The 13,764-nt window shown below is 47.6% G+C and overlaps 1 protein-coding gene across 2 annotated transcripts in view; it reads left to right on the plus strand.

The window, feature by feature from the left end:
- WNT11 (Wnt family member 11) overlaps window positions 1–12,993 on the plus strand; it is a 41,829-nt gene extending 28,836 nt beyond the window's left edge. For both annotated transcript variants that reach the window (XM_054164643.1, XM_054164644.1), the window contains one exon: window positions 12,582–12,993. In XM_054164643.1, the coding sequence (XP_054020618.1) occupies window positions 12,582–12,756 (175 nt within the window). In that variant the 3' untranslated portion in view covers window positions 12,757–12,993. The remainder of the gene's footprint in view (window positions 1–12,581) is intronic.
- Window positions 12,994–13,764: the final 771 nt, after the last annotated feature.

Here is a 13,764-nt window from a genome sequence, read left to right on the forward strand (position 1 = left end):
AGAGTGGAAAAAAGAGTCAAAATCCCCTCCTTCCACCTGCTGTCCAGGCTGTTGGGGATGAAGCCCAGGACAGGGTTGGCTTCTAGGCTGTGAGTGCCCATTTCTGGGTCACCTTCAGCTTTTTATTTACAAAACAATAATAGAAATAGAAATAGAAATAGAAATAGAAATAGAAATAGAAATAGAAATAGAAATAGAAATAGAAATAGAAATAGAAATAGAAATAGAAATAGAAATAGAAATAACCAGGTTGGAAGAGACCTTCAAGATCATCGCCTCCAACCTATCATCCAACACCACCTAATCAACTAACCCATGGCACCAAGCACCCCATCAAGTCTCCTCCTGAACACCTCCAATGATGGTGACTCCACCACCTCCCCGGGCAGCCCATTCCAATGGGCAATCACTCTCTCTGTGTAGAACTTCCTCCTAACCTCCAGCCTAAACCTCCCCTGGCACAGCTTGAGACTGTGTCCTCTTGTTCTGGTGCTGGCTGCCTGGGAGAAGAGACCAACCTCTGCCTGTCTACGACCTCCCTTCAGGTAGTTGTAGAGAGTAATAAGGTCTTCCTTGAGTCTCCTCTTCTCCAGGCTAAGCAACCCCTGTTGCCTCAGCCTCTCCTCACAGGGCTGTGTTCCAAGCCCCTCACCAACTTTGTTGCCCTTCTCTGGACACATTCCAGCAAGTCAACCTCCTTCCTAAACTGAGGGGCCCAGAACTGGACACAGGACTCAAGGTGTGGCCTAACCAGTACAGTGTACAGGGGTAGAATGACCTCCCTGCTCCTGCTGGCCACACTGTTCCTGATGCAGATAGCAAATAATTCTTCTGTGAATGTCCCAGAAGTTTAAGCTGAAGGAAAAGTAGGAAAATAATAGAATCACAGACTTGTCAGGGCTGGAATGGACCTCAAGGATCATCCCGTTCCAACCCCCCTGCCATGGCCAGGGACACCTCACAATACATCAGGTTGCTCAGAGCCACATCCAGCCTGGCCTTAAAAACCTCCAGGGATGAGGCTTCCACCACCTCCCTGGGCAACTTCTTCCAGTGTCTCACCACCCTCATGGGGAAAAACTTCTTCCTGATACCCAATCTGAATCTATCCATTTCTAGTTTTGTTCCATTTCCCCCTAGTCCTATCACTCCCTGACACCCTAAAAAGCCCCTCCCCAGCTTTCTTGTAGCCCCCTTCAGATAATGAAAGGCCACAATAAGGTCTCCTTGGAGCCTTCTCTTCTCCAGACTGAACAGCCCCAACACTCTCAGTACCTTCCTGTTCCTCCAACCTGCAATACTGCTTTTACTTGCCCACAGCAACGTGCTTGTAGCTGGTGCCCATTTTGGCAGCTGGGCCATCTGTAGTTTTTTTGTTGGTTTAGTTTTTTGGGTTTTTTTTCCCCTCAGTTTATTCCCTGGGAAATTTGAATCCTTTACCCTTTGAGAGATGTGGATTTGACCACAAAGTTTCCTGAACAGATTTGTGAATAATATTTGGCCTCAGTTGTTCCAGGGGAGTCTGATGTTGGCTGTTATGAAAGACTTTTTTTCCCTGAGAGGGTTGTCAAGCCCTGGAACAGGCTTCATGAGGAGGTGGTGGAGTCACCATTCCTGAAGCTATTTAAAAGTTGTGTAGCTGTGGTGCTGAGGGACGTGGTTTAGTGGTGGACTTGTCTGTGTTGGGATAACAGCTGGGCTTGATGATCTTAAAGGTCTCTTCCAATCAAAACAATTCTATGATTCTGTTCCACGATTCCAATATATTTATCGTAAGTTCACACAGTGAAAATTGCAGCGAATAGTGAATTCAGGAGACAAAGCTTGCAGCCAGCTCTCCCAAACATCAAGACAGCACAGGAGTGACCTACTCTAGGTGATCCTGCTCCAGCAGGGGGGTTGGACTCAATGCTTTTTCAAGGTCCCTTCCAACCCCTAACATTTTGTGGTTCTGTGAATAACAGCACTGAGAATGATTTTCCATGGAGCTGGATCTTTTTGGGAGCAAGACTGAACTGAGACCACCAAGGCTGTTACTGAGGTTGTTTGTGTACTCTGGTCTTAACAACAGTTTCCCTGAACAACCCCTCCCAGGGTTTTATTAGCCTCACAGATATATTTTTTTCTTAATCTGAATTCAAACTAATCATAATTTGAAATCAAACCAGCCAGTTGTTCTTTCTTCAGCATCTAAAGAACATTCTTCCCTCTCCTTTTTGCAATTACCTTTTATAGATGGGAAAAAAACTCTTGCAAACTTCTCAAAATAATTTCCTCTATCCTTTTCTATCTTTCTGAACTGCTCCTCTGGCTCTCTGGGAGCATCCCCTTGCTTATCTCAGAATCACAGAACAGTGGAGGCTGGAAGGAACCTCTGGAGAGGTTCACCTAAAGCAGGTTGTATAGGATACACATCCAGGTAGCTTTTAAAAGTCTCTAGAGAAGGAGACTCTATAACCTCTCCAGGCAGTCTGCTTCAAGGTTCTGGCACCCTAGCAAGAAAGATGATTTGTCTCATGTTCAAATGAAACTTTCTGTGTTCCACTTTGCGTCCATTGCCCTGGTCCTGTTGCTGGACACCACTGGAAAGAGTCTGGCCCCATCCTCTTGACCCCCACTCTTTAGCTCTTGCTGAGCATTGATCAGATCCCCTCTCAGGCTGCTCTTCTCCAGGCTCAACAGCCCCAGGGCTCTCAGCCTTTCCATCTCACAGAGGTGTTCCTCAGTATCTTTGTAGCTTCTTCTGCTCTCTCTCCAGAAGTTCATTGCCTCTTCTGAACTGGGGAGCCCAGAATTGGACACAGTACTCCAGCTGTGTCCTCACTAGAGCAGAGGTGGGGGAGAACTTCCCTCCACCTGCTGGCCACATTCTTCTTAATGTACCCCAGATGACCTTTGGTCTTCTTGTCCCCAAGAGCTCATTGCTGGCTCTTGGTGAACTTGTGCTCCACCAGCACTCCCACGTCCTTCTATGCTGAGCTGCTTCCCAGCAGGTGACCCCTCACCTGCACCGCTGCATGGGGGTTATTCCTCCCCAGGTGCAGGACTCTCCACTTGTCCCCGTTGAACTTCATGAGGTTCCTCTCTGCTCAAGTCTCCAGCCTGTCCAGGCCATCCATTATCTGGATGTTTCTCCAAGTCTGTTGCTTGCTTTGCATTTCAATCCACTCCCACAAGTTTTTCTCAGCATTATCTACAATTATTTTTGTTACACTCACTCTCTACTCCTCATTAATGGGAATACAGGCTGGGTCCAGCATCTCCCTTGACATCTCCTTGCTGACATGTACTATTGATAACTCTCTTTCCTACAGTTGTTCAGTGTCAGTCTCTGGTCGTTCCTTGTGGATGAGAAAGCAATTTAAAAGTCATTAAGACTCTGCCCTCAAACTCTTACATGAAGCTGTCCACTTTGATGTATTTTTAGCCATGTCCCTTGTGTTTCATACCTCAGGGGGGGGACTTGAATTATTTTTGCTCTTTCTTTCTTTTATATACTGCTGTAGAACTTGACATGACTGGAGCAAGGGGCACTGAAGAAATTAATCAGAGTCTGATTTAAAAGAGAAAAAATAAATTACTTCTTCACACAGCAGTACTGTCTTCTGGGACTTATGGCTGCTGGAGTTCATGAAGGCAGATGGTTTTCCTCAAGTCAGGAAAGGATGAGACAACTGCACAACCAAGATGCCCTCAGGGGGATACTGAGATGTCCAGGCAGGAGCATACCTTCCAGCATTAGGAAAAATATTTTCACAGCAAGAGCGGTCAGGCACTGGAATGTACTGGGCAGGGGAGGTAGTTGAGTCCCCAGCCCTGGATGTGTCTAAAGGCCATTTGGATGTGGTGCTTGGGGATGTGGTTTAGGGGTGACCCTTGTAGAGTAGGGAGGGTTGGATTTGGTGATCCCGAGGGTCTTTTCCAACCTGAATGTTTCTGTGATTCTGTGAAAACAAGAGCCTGGAAAACTGCATCCAGTTTTGGGCTCCCCAGTTCAAGAAAAACAGAGAACTGCTAGAGAAAACCCAACAGAGAGCCACTTAGGGGACTTGAGCATCTCCCCTGTGAAGAGAGGCTGAGAGCCCTGGGGCTGATTAGTCTGGGGAAGAGAAGGTGGGGAGGGGATCTGATCAATGTCTATCAATCTCTGAGGGGAGGGTGTCAAGTGGAGGGAGCCAAGCTCTCTTTGGTGGTGCACAGTAATAAAAGAAGGAGCAACAGGTTCAAGCTTGAACATAGAAGGTTTCAGCTCAACAGGAGGAGAAACTTCTTCAGTGTGAGGGTGCTGGAGCCCTGAAGCAGGCTGCCCAGAGAGGCTGTGGAGTGTCCTTCTCTGGAGACTTTCCAAACCCACCTGGATGCCTTCCTGTGCAGACTACCCTAAGTGATCCTGATTTGGCAGGGAGGTTGGACCTGATGATCTCTGGAGGTCCCTTCCAACCTCTTATCTACTGTGATACTTTGAAGAGCCCAGGTGCTGGTAGCATGTGAGAAAAAGGACTCCAGAAAGTGCCTGGATTTGTGTTCTCCTCCCTGTGCAGTGCCTCCCACAGACATTGGGAGATGTACTAAGCCAGGCTCTGACTCAGAATGGCTTTTCTCATGGGGAACTCCTCTTCGAATGGGACAGCTTTTTTAGCAGGACCTATTGTGACAGCACAAGAGGTGATGGGTTTAAACTAAAAGAGGGAGATCCAGTCTAGAGAGAAGGAAGGCATTTTCCATGAGGCTGGTGAGACACTGGCACATGTTGCCCAGAGAGGTGGTAGATGTCTTATTCCCAGAAGTATTCAAGGTCAGGTTGGACAGGATTCCAAGCACCCTGATGTAGTGCAAGATGCCCCTGCTCCCTGCAGGGGGGTTGGACTGGATGACCTTCAAAGGTCCTTTCTAACATGAAGTATTCTATGATTCTTACCTACTAATAAGGAGCTTCCATTGTCCTGTGGTCATCTGGGACCTGGGCCTCAAAACCACCACATTCATTTATCAACAGGACTGAAAGATTGATGTCCCATTAGACATTTGACTCATCAATATCATCATATGTCATTACTGTGAGTGACAGTACAGAGCTGGCTGTGGTGCCAGTGGGACAACCAAAAATTCCATCTTTACATCTACTTATGGAAGAGAAGTGAACTGAAATCCACAATGAAATTGTGACATCTCCCCATAGCTTTTAAAGTGGAATTCCCACAGGAGGTAACTGTGAGATGGCTTAGCCTCTCTCTCTGTGGGGCAGACTCCTAGAATTGCTGAGATGTCCTTCACCATCTCTGCTGATAAGCTACCCTCACGATAACGCTGCATGATGTACTGTGGTGTTTCTGAATGTGAGGGCTGGAAAGGGGAGATTTTGGAAAGGAATATCAAGTGGGATTTGTCCAGTCAGCAGGGCTGACCTCCTCCCTTCTTGCATAAAGAGGGATAAAACACAGTGACAATGTGAGAGGTTGTTCCTGAGCCAGGACCTTGGCTGGGATTACGGCTGAAGCATCATTTTTCACCAATCTTCCAAGTGCTTCTAGAGGTTAGGGTGTTGTGTTAAGATGCAATCTCCTTGCCTTCATATTTTCTCTCTGAGGCTCAGGAGGAGGGCATTGCTCTGAGTTGCTGGAATCATGCTGGATCAGGCCCAAAATAAATGAGATTGAACTTAACCCATCAGCAGGGAGCCTGGTGAGATCGCAGCCATGGGCTCTGAAAGCAGACGCTCGGGGGCAGCTCCTGTGGGTAAACTCTGGGCTCCCTTTGTCTTCCCCTTCTTGCCTGCTTGGTGTATAGATACAGCTGAAGAATTACCTCTGTTTCACCTTGTTTAAAACAAAACAAAGATGAATTCATGCAGGCCCATGCTTTAAAAGAGAAAGCAAAATCTCTGGAAAGGGACGTTGTCAGGAAAGTTTCCTAGAAGCACATCCAGGTTCAGGATGGGGTCAAAAGTTTTGGTTTGAGTATTTAACCCATCCAGCCAGAATCTCCTTCTTCCTCTACCCAAAGCTGAGAGAAGCCTGGGGGACTTTTTAGTAAGATTTCAGGGTTTGCCTTTATTTCAGGCTGGGTAGGATGAAGACAGCTATGGAGAGCCAAGTTCAGAAGTGGGTGCAAGGAAAGGGAGATCGACACATCCCAGAACTGCAGGTAGAAGAGTTTGGGTGTGAGGTAAATTTCTACTTGGGTGCTTTGTACTTTTGGGGATTGGATGTTCTCAATGGTGAAGTGGAATCCAGCAGGTCTAGGGAGGTTTTTCTCCCCCTTTACTCTGCCCTGCTGAGACCACACCTGCAATCCTGTGTCCAGTTTTGGGCTCCCGAGTTCAAGAGAGACAGAGACCTGTGGGACAGAGTCCAAAGGGGAGCCAGGAGGATGCTTAGGGGACTTGAGCATCTGCCCTGTGAAGAGAGACTGAGAGCCCAGGTGCTGTTTAGTCTGGAGAAGAGAAGACTGAGAGGGGATCTGATCAATGTATATCAATCTCTGAGGGGTGGGTGTCAAGTGGAGGGGGCCAAGCTTTTTTCAGTGGTGCACAGCAATAAGCCAAGGAGCAATAGATACAAACTTGAACACAGAAAATTTCACCTCAACGTAAGGAGCAAATTCTTTGGTGTGAGGGTGCCAGAGGCCTGGAGCAGGCTGCCCAGAGAGGTTGTGGAATGTCCTTCTCTGGAGACATTCAAAACCCACCTGGATGCCTTCCTGTGGAGACTACACTAGGTGATCCTGCTCTGGCAGGGAGGTTGGACCTGATGATCTCTGGAGCTCCCTTCCAACCTCTAATGTTCTGTGTTTCTGTGAGTCTCTGAGTCAGAGTGGACCCTCACTATTCTGTCCCAGTGAGGCCTCAACTGGAATATTGTGTTCAGTTCTGGGCTCCTCACTTCAAGAGAGACAGGGAAGTACGAGAGAGAGTCCAACAGAGAGCTATGAGGTTGGTTAAGAGAATGGAACATCTGTCCTATGAGGAAAGGCTGAGAGACCTTGAGGCTGTTTAGCCTGGAGAAGAAGCAGGCTGAGAGGTGACCTTCTCAATGTTTATAAATACTTTAAGGATGGGTGTCAAGAAGAAAGGGCCAGGCTCTTTTCAGTGGTGCCCAGTGGTAGAACAAAGGGCAATGGATGCAGACTGGACTGACCACAGGAAGCTGCATCTCAACAGGAGGAAAAACTTTCTAACTTTCTTGCCTCACTAACATTGTGAGGCAATGTTGAGAATGAAGCAATGAGAAGTCTTTCAGATTCTGTAGGGAATGAAATGGCTTTCTGAACCTGCTTTAGCAGGGGGGTTGGACTATGATAGAATCATAGAATCAACCAGGTTGGAAAAGACCTCAGACATCATCAAGTCCAACCTTTTACCTAATACCTCCTGACAACTAAGCCATGGCTCCCAGAGCCACGTCCCATCCTCTTGTGAACACCTCTTCTTGTGAGGGTGACACAACACTGGAACAGGCTGCCCAGAGAGATCCTGGAGTCTCCTTTTCTGGAGACTTTCAAAGCCCACCTGTATGCATTCTTATGTGGCCTACCCTAGTTGAAGCTGCTTTGGCAGGGGGGTTGGACTAATTGATCTCCAGAAATTCTTTCTAAGCCCTTCCAAACCATTCAGTGTTTTCATGTCTGCATGATTCTGTATTTATCATCCTGGCTGTTTTAATGAGCGTGAGGTGGCATGGATGCATTTCACAAAGGATTCTCAAGAATTGGAAGGGGCTGCCCAGGGAGGTGGTAGAGTCACCATCCCTGGAGGTATTTAAGAAATGCATGGATGTAGTGCTGAGGTATGTGGTTTAGTAACTTAGCAATAGATGTGGGATCGTGAGCTCTAGGCGAGCAACTACTTGATGATCTCAAAGTTCTCTTCCAACCTCAACAGTTCTATGATTCTATGATCCATCACTATGCTTCTATGGCACCAAGTTAGGGTAGGAGGGCTCTGCAGAGGAACCTTGACAGGCCAGACAAATGGGCAGAGTCCAAGGGCATGAGAATTAACACATCTAAGTGCCATGTTCTACACATTGGCCACAACAACCCCATGCAGAGCTAAAGGCTGGGGTCAGTGTGGCTGGAGAGCAACCAGGCAGAAAGGGGCCTGGAGGTACTGGTTTACAGCCAGCTGAACATGAGCCAGCAGTGTGCCCAGGTGGCCAAGAAGGCCAATGGTATCCTGGCCTGCATCAGGAACAGTGTGGCCAGCAGGAGCAGGGAAGTCATTGTGCTCCTGTACTCAGCACTGGTTATGCCACACCTTGAGTACTGTGTCCAGTTCTGGGCCCCTCAATTCAAGACAGATGTTGAGATGCTGGAACATGTCCAGGGAAAGGAAACAAAGTTGGTGAGGGGTCTGGAGCACAGCCCTGTGAGGAGAGGCTGAGGGAGCTGAGGGTGTTTAGCTCAGAGAAGAAAAGGCTCAAGGGAGACCTTATTGCCATCTACAACTACCTGAAGGGAGGTTGTAGCCAGGTGGGGGTTGGTCTCTTCTCCCAGGCAACCACCAACAGAACAAGAGGACACAGTCTCAAGCTGCACCAGCGGAGGTTTAGGCTGGATGTTAGGAAGAAGTTCTTCCCAGAAAGAGAGATTTGCCATTGGGATGGGCTGCCCAGGGAGGTGGTGGAGTCACCAACCCTGGAAATGTTTAAAAAGAGCCTGGATGAGGCACTTAGTGCCATGGATTAGTTGATGAGCTGGTGTTGGGTGATAGGTTGGACTTGATGATCTCAAAGGTCTTTTCCAACCTGGTTAATTCTGTGTTCTGTATTCTTCACACTCCCCATCCTCCTTAGGTCAGCCTCCGGCCAACAACCTTTCCATCCGCCAGTAGAGCTGAGTAAGGTTGTCACATCCCCTCCCCTCTTCTACTGTCAACACACCTATATTTGAACCTTTGCTCTCAATATTTAATACATTTATGAGGAGTCATTTGGAGGTTTCCTGGTGGAGGGGCCCTGGCTCACAGGGGCAATAACAAGGCCTTTGGTTCAGCGTTAGGCAAACAGGCTGAGTGTGGCTGCAGCCTTCAGCTTGGGGAGAGGCTTTGAAAGGTTTGTAAATATTTACACACACTCCCGAATGAGGGGGAGCAGGGAGGAGAAGTGGAAGGGGGGGGTCTTTTGAACACTGGATCTGGAGAGGAATGCAAGTTAGGAATAATAAACAGGAGGCCTGCCCAAGTCAGAAAAAAACTAAAGGAAGAACAAGAAGAAAATCTCAACACCTCATTAATCCTCTAACTTCTCCTAAAGCATTACCTCATGAGGAATTCCAATAAATCTCATGGATTTGTTTTCATCTGTTAATGGAGTGCTCAGCTCAGGAGTCCCACTCATGCTCCGCTCTCCTTTCCCTGCCCCAAACCAGCCTTCTGTCCAAAACAGCCATGAAGAATAAGATTTAAGGGAGATGTCAGCAATTCCTCCACTCTCCAAACTGCCTTTCTTACAGTATTTTCAAGACTTCCTCAAGTTCACAGCCTCATGGTGTTGAGTGCATAATGAGGTATGTTACCCTCCGGTGCTAGTGTCCAGCCAGGCATCTGACTAAAGATGAACACTTCCACCCTGGGCTATCTTTAGCCTGTGGATAAATGGCATCTCTAGGACACAGTTCACAGAATCACGGAACCAAAGAATTGTTTGGGCTGGAAGAGGGACCTTTAGGATAAACAAGGCAACCCATTTACCCTACATTGCCAAGCCTACTACTAAACTATGCCCCAGTGTGCCACATCTACATTTCTTCCAAACATCTCCTCCAAACATCTCCAGGTATGGTGACTCCACAACTTCCCTGGGCAGTCTGTTCCAGGGCTTGACAACTCTTTCAGGGAAGTTTTTCCTAATGTCCAACCTAAACCTTCTCTGGTGCAACTTGTGGTTGTTTCCCCTTGTCCTATCACTTGTTCCTTGGGAGAAGAGACCAACACCCACCTCACTACAACCTCCTTTCAGGGAGTTGTAGAAAGCGAGAAAGTCTTCTTTTCTCCAGGCTAAATCCTACTTCCCTCAGCTCCTTCTCAAAAGTCTTGTGCTCTAGACCCTCCACCAGCTTTATTGTCCCTTGGACATGCTCCAGCACCTTAATGTCCTTGTAGCGAGGGGCCCAAAACTGAACCCAGTACTCGAGGTGCAGCCTCCCCATTGCTTAATACAATTAAAGAGTTTATCTCATGGATGAGTTCACCTCATCCAAAAATCAGTGCCTGTAGTGCTCTCATGGCCAGTGACCTGCCCTGGAGTATTTTAGGAAAATGAGACAGATGGTTCTTGAGAATGGCTGTGGATCTGTGATCAATGGAACAATGAAAGCGATTCCTCAGTTCATGAGTTACTGCTGAAAGCCTCAAGCAGACCATTTGAAGCAGACAAAGCAAGGGAACACAATAGCTGATTTATCCCGACAAGTCTGGCTTTCATTAAAGCAGGGATAAAACAAGCAGTGGAAGTCCATATGATGTTTGGTGACTTGTCACCCTACATTCTGCTCCTGCTGTGCTGCCTGCTCCTGGAGGTCAGGAATTGGGGTGGTTTAGGTCCAACTCCCTGGCTGCTCAGGGAGGGGGCAAGTGCAGAGTCCAACCCTGCTGGTATCGGTTGTGATATCCCTGACAGAGGCAGGGCTGGAGAGTGGCTGTAACAGCCTGCTCTGGAGCTTTCCCAGCCCAAGATCATTGGCACAGAGCCTGTGCCAATATTCTGTGGTTGCAGGGTTCCTCCTCCATCTATTGCACCTTGGGTAGTGTTGGACAAACATGATTTTTGTTCTTTAGGGTATCATCATCTTCCAGCTTCTTTCAGACAGCTTTGGTGCCTGCCTGGGAATACAGGCTGGTAAGGACATTGAGGTTTTGTATTGGTGGAGGTATCACAATAACTTTATTTGTCTGCCCTGGCTAACAGGCAGCTTGACATGTCATTGATCTCAAACTGAGAGTCAGAGTAGGAGTTTAATGCTGTTTTGGGTATCAGAGTAAGTGATGTAAGCACAGTCTTGATCACAGAATCACAGAATGGTGGCAGTTGGAAGAGACCCCTGGAGATCATCTAGTCTGACCAACCCCTCTTCTGAAGCAGGGTCACCCAGAGCAAGTTGCCCAGGATTGTGTCCAGGTGGGTTTAGAATCTCTCCAGAGAAGCAGACAGAATCACAGAACCAGCCATGTTGGAAAAGGCCTTCGAGATTGTCGGGTCCAACCTATCACCTACACCATCTAATCAATTAAATCATGGCACTAAGACTCCACAGCCTCTCTGGGCAGCCAGTGCTCTGTCATCTTCACAAGAAAAATCATTATGTTCAGATAGAACCTCCTGGGTTCCAGTTTGTGCCCATTGACCTTTGTCTTATAACTGGACTTGAGGGAAAAGAGATTGAGCCCATCCTCTTGATCCCCACCCTTCATATATTGATAAGCATTGATAATATCCCCTTTTAGTCTTCTCTTTTCCAGGCTAAAGAGCCCCAGGTCTTTCAGCCTTTCCTCTTTACAGAGGTGCTGCAGTCTCCTCATCATCTTTGTAGTCTCTGATGGATTTTCTCCAACAGTTCCTTGTCTCTCCTTAACTGAGGAACCCAGAACTGGACACAGTACTCTAGATGTGGCCTCATTATGGAACATAAGCCCTACGAGGAGAGGCTGAGGGAGCTGGGGTTGCTTAGCCTGGAGAAGAGGAGACTCAGGGGTGACCTTATTACTCTCTACAACTACCTGAAGGGAGGTTGTAGACAGACGGATGTTGGTCTCTTCTCCCAGGCAAGCAGTACCAGAACAAGAGGACACAGTCTCAGGCTGCGCCAGGGGAGGTTCAGGCTGGATGTTAGAAAAAAGTTCTATACAGAAAGAGTGATTGCCCATTGGAATGGGCTGCCTGGGGAGGTGGTGGAGTCGCCATCACTGGAGGTTTTTAGGAGAAGACTTGATGGGGTGCTTGGTGCCGTGGGTTAGTTGCTTGGGCGGTGTTGGATTGGTTGATGGGTTGGACGCGATGATCTTGAAGGTCTCTTCCAACCTGGTTTATTCTATGTATTCTATGTATTCTATGAGTAGAGTGGGAGAAGAACATTTTTCTTAGTGTACCTAATCCATGAGCATGTGATGCAAGTGCAGCCCTGGGGCTCTTCTTGCCTCCCTTGCAGATGTAGAGGGCTGCTTGGCTGGATGCTCATCCCTGTCATGTCCTTATAGCAGCTGAGGTGGTGGCTGCCAACTGGTGACAGAACAAGATGACAGAGTCTCAAGCTGTGCAGGGGAAAGTTTAGGCTCGATCTTAGAAAGAAGTACTTCACAGAAAGAGAGATTGCCCATTGGAATGGGCTGTCGAGGGAGGTGGTGTGGTCAATGTCCCTGGAGGTGTTTCATGGTGCCATGGACTAGTTGATTAGTTTGGGCTGGGTGATCAGTTGGGCTTGACAATCTTGGAGATTTCTCCCAACCTGGTTGATTCTGCGATTCTGTCACCGTGCTGGGCTCACCCAGCACCTTAACCAACTGTCAGGCCCCAGCACCACCACAGGACAGCTGTTTGGAAAGCCCTGCAGGGATTTGCACTTACTCACCGCATTTTTCTTTCTTCTAGGCAATGCAACAAGACCTCCAATGGGAGCGACAGCTGTGACTTGATGTGCTGCGGCAGAGGCTACAACCCCTACATGGACAAAGTGGTGGAGAGATGCCACTGCAAGTACCATTGGTGCTGCTATGTGACCTGCAAAAAGTGTGAGAGGACTGTCGAGAGATATGTGTGCAAATGAGAACCTTCCTCTCTCTCCACCCGGGAGCTGAGACACCAGCAGCACCCCAGCACTATTCAGAGAAGAGAAAACATTGCCCTGACCAGATGTTGTTTCTCACGTAGAGACATGGACTTCAAGAAAGGTGGTAGGAGGGAAGAGAGACTAATCACACCAGTAAAAACATAAGACACTTAAAAAAACCCCAAAACAACAACCACCAAAACCACAAATTGTTTCCCACCACCACCAATAAAATGCTCTCTGAGAGGAGAAAAACTCCTTTGGGCATTTGGGATGATATCTTCTTCCGAAACACTTCCTATGGTTGCCAGTGACATCTGGCCAGCAAGTGCCTTGATATTTTGATGAACAAAAGTAACAAACATTCCCTGGGGAAGAAAAAGCAGCTCTTGGTTGACAGTAACTAAGGCTTACACCAGGCCAAAGGTACTGAGTCTGCATTAGGACCATCCCGGAAGGGCAAACACTACAACTTTTCAGCAACAACTCTCTTCGTTGCCAAAGACTTCATTTTTAACAGGGAAGCATTGACTCTGGATGATAAAGAAGGAAAGATTTCAAGTCAACCCCCTGAAAAGAACAACTCACATTAACCTTTCTTTCATGCAGGTCTGTGACTGCTGCTGGAAAAGCTGTCCTTTGGTTTGTCCAGGCTGGATGGGGCTTCAAATTCAGTCATGCAACAAATCCCCTGGGATTCTGGAGGTTGCCAGAGTAGGACTGAGAAGGACTTCCTGAGGTCTTTGAGATAGTAGTGGAGCTGTTAGGATAAAATGACAAAGTGAAATCAAAATCACATGGGGAAGTAAAAAAAAAACAAATACAAAAAACCCTAACAAAACCCCAACAAAAAACCACAACAAAAAAACCCCTAAAATACAAACCCAAACAACAGGTCCTGCTTTCTTTCTCTCTTGCCCTTTGGGTGTGATGCCCTTAGCCACCAACATTGTACCACCTTGGGCCGTCAACTCCTTAGGGAAACACACTGCTGCCTCTTTCCCC

This window comes from Dryobates pubescens, chromosome 10, assembly GCF_014839835.1.
Source record: "Dryobates pubescens isolate bDryPub1 chromosome 10, bDryPub1.pri, whole genome shotgun sequence".
NCBI lineage: Eukaryota > Metazoa > Chordata > Aves > Piciformes > Picidae > Dryobates > Dryobates pubescens.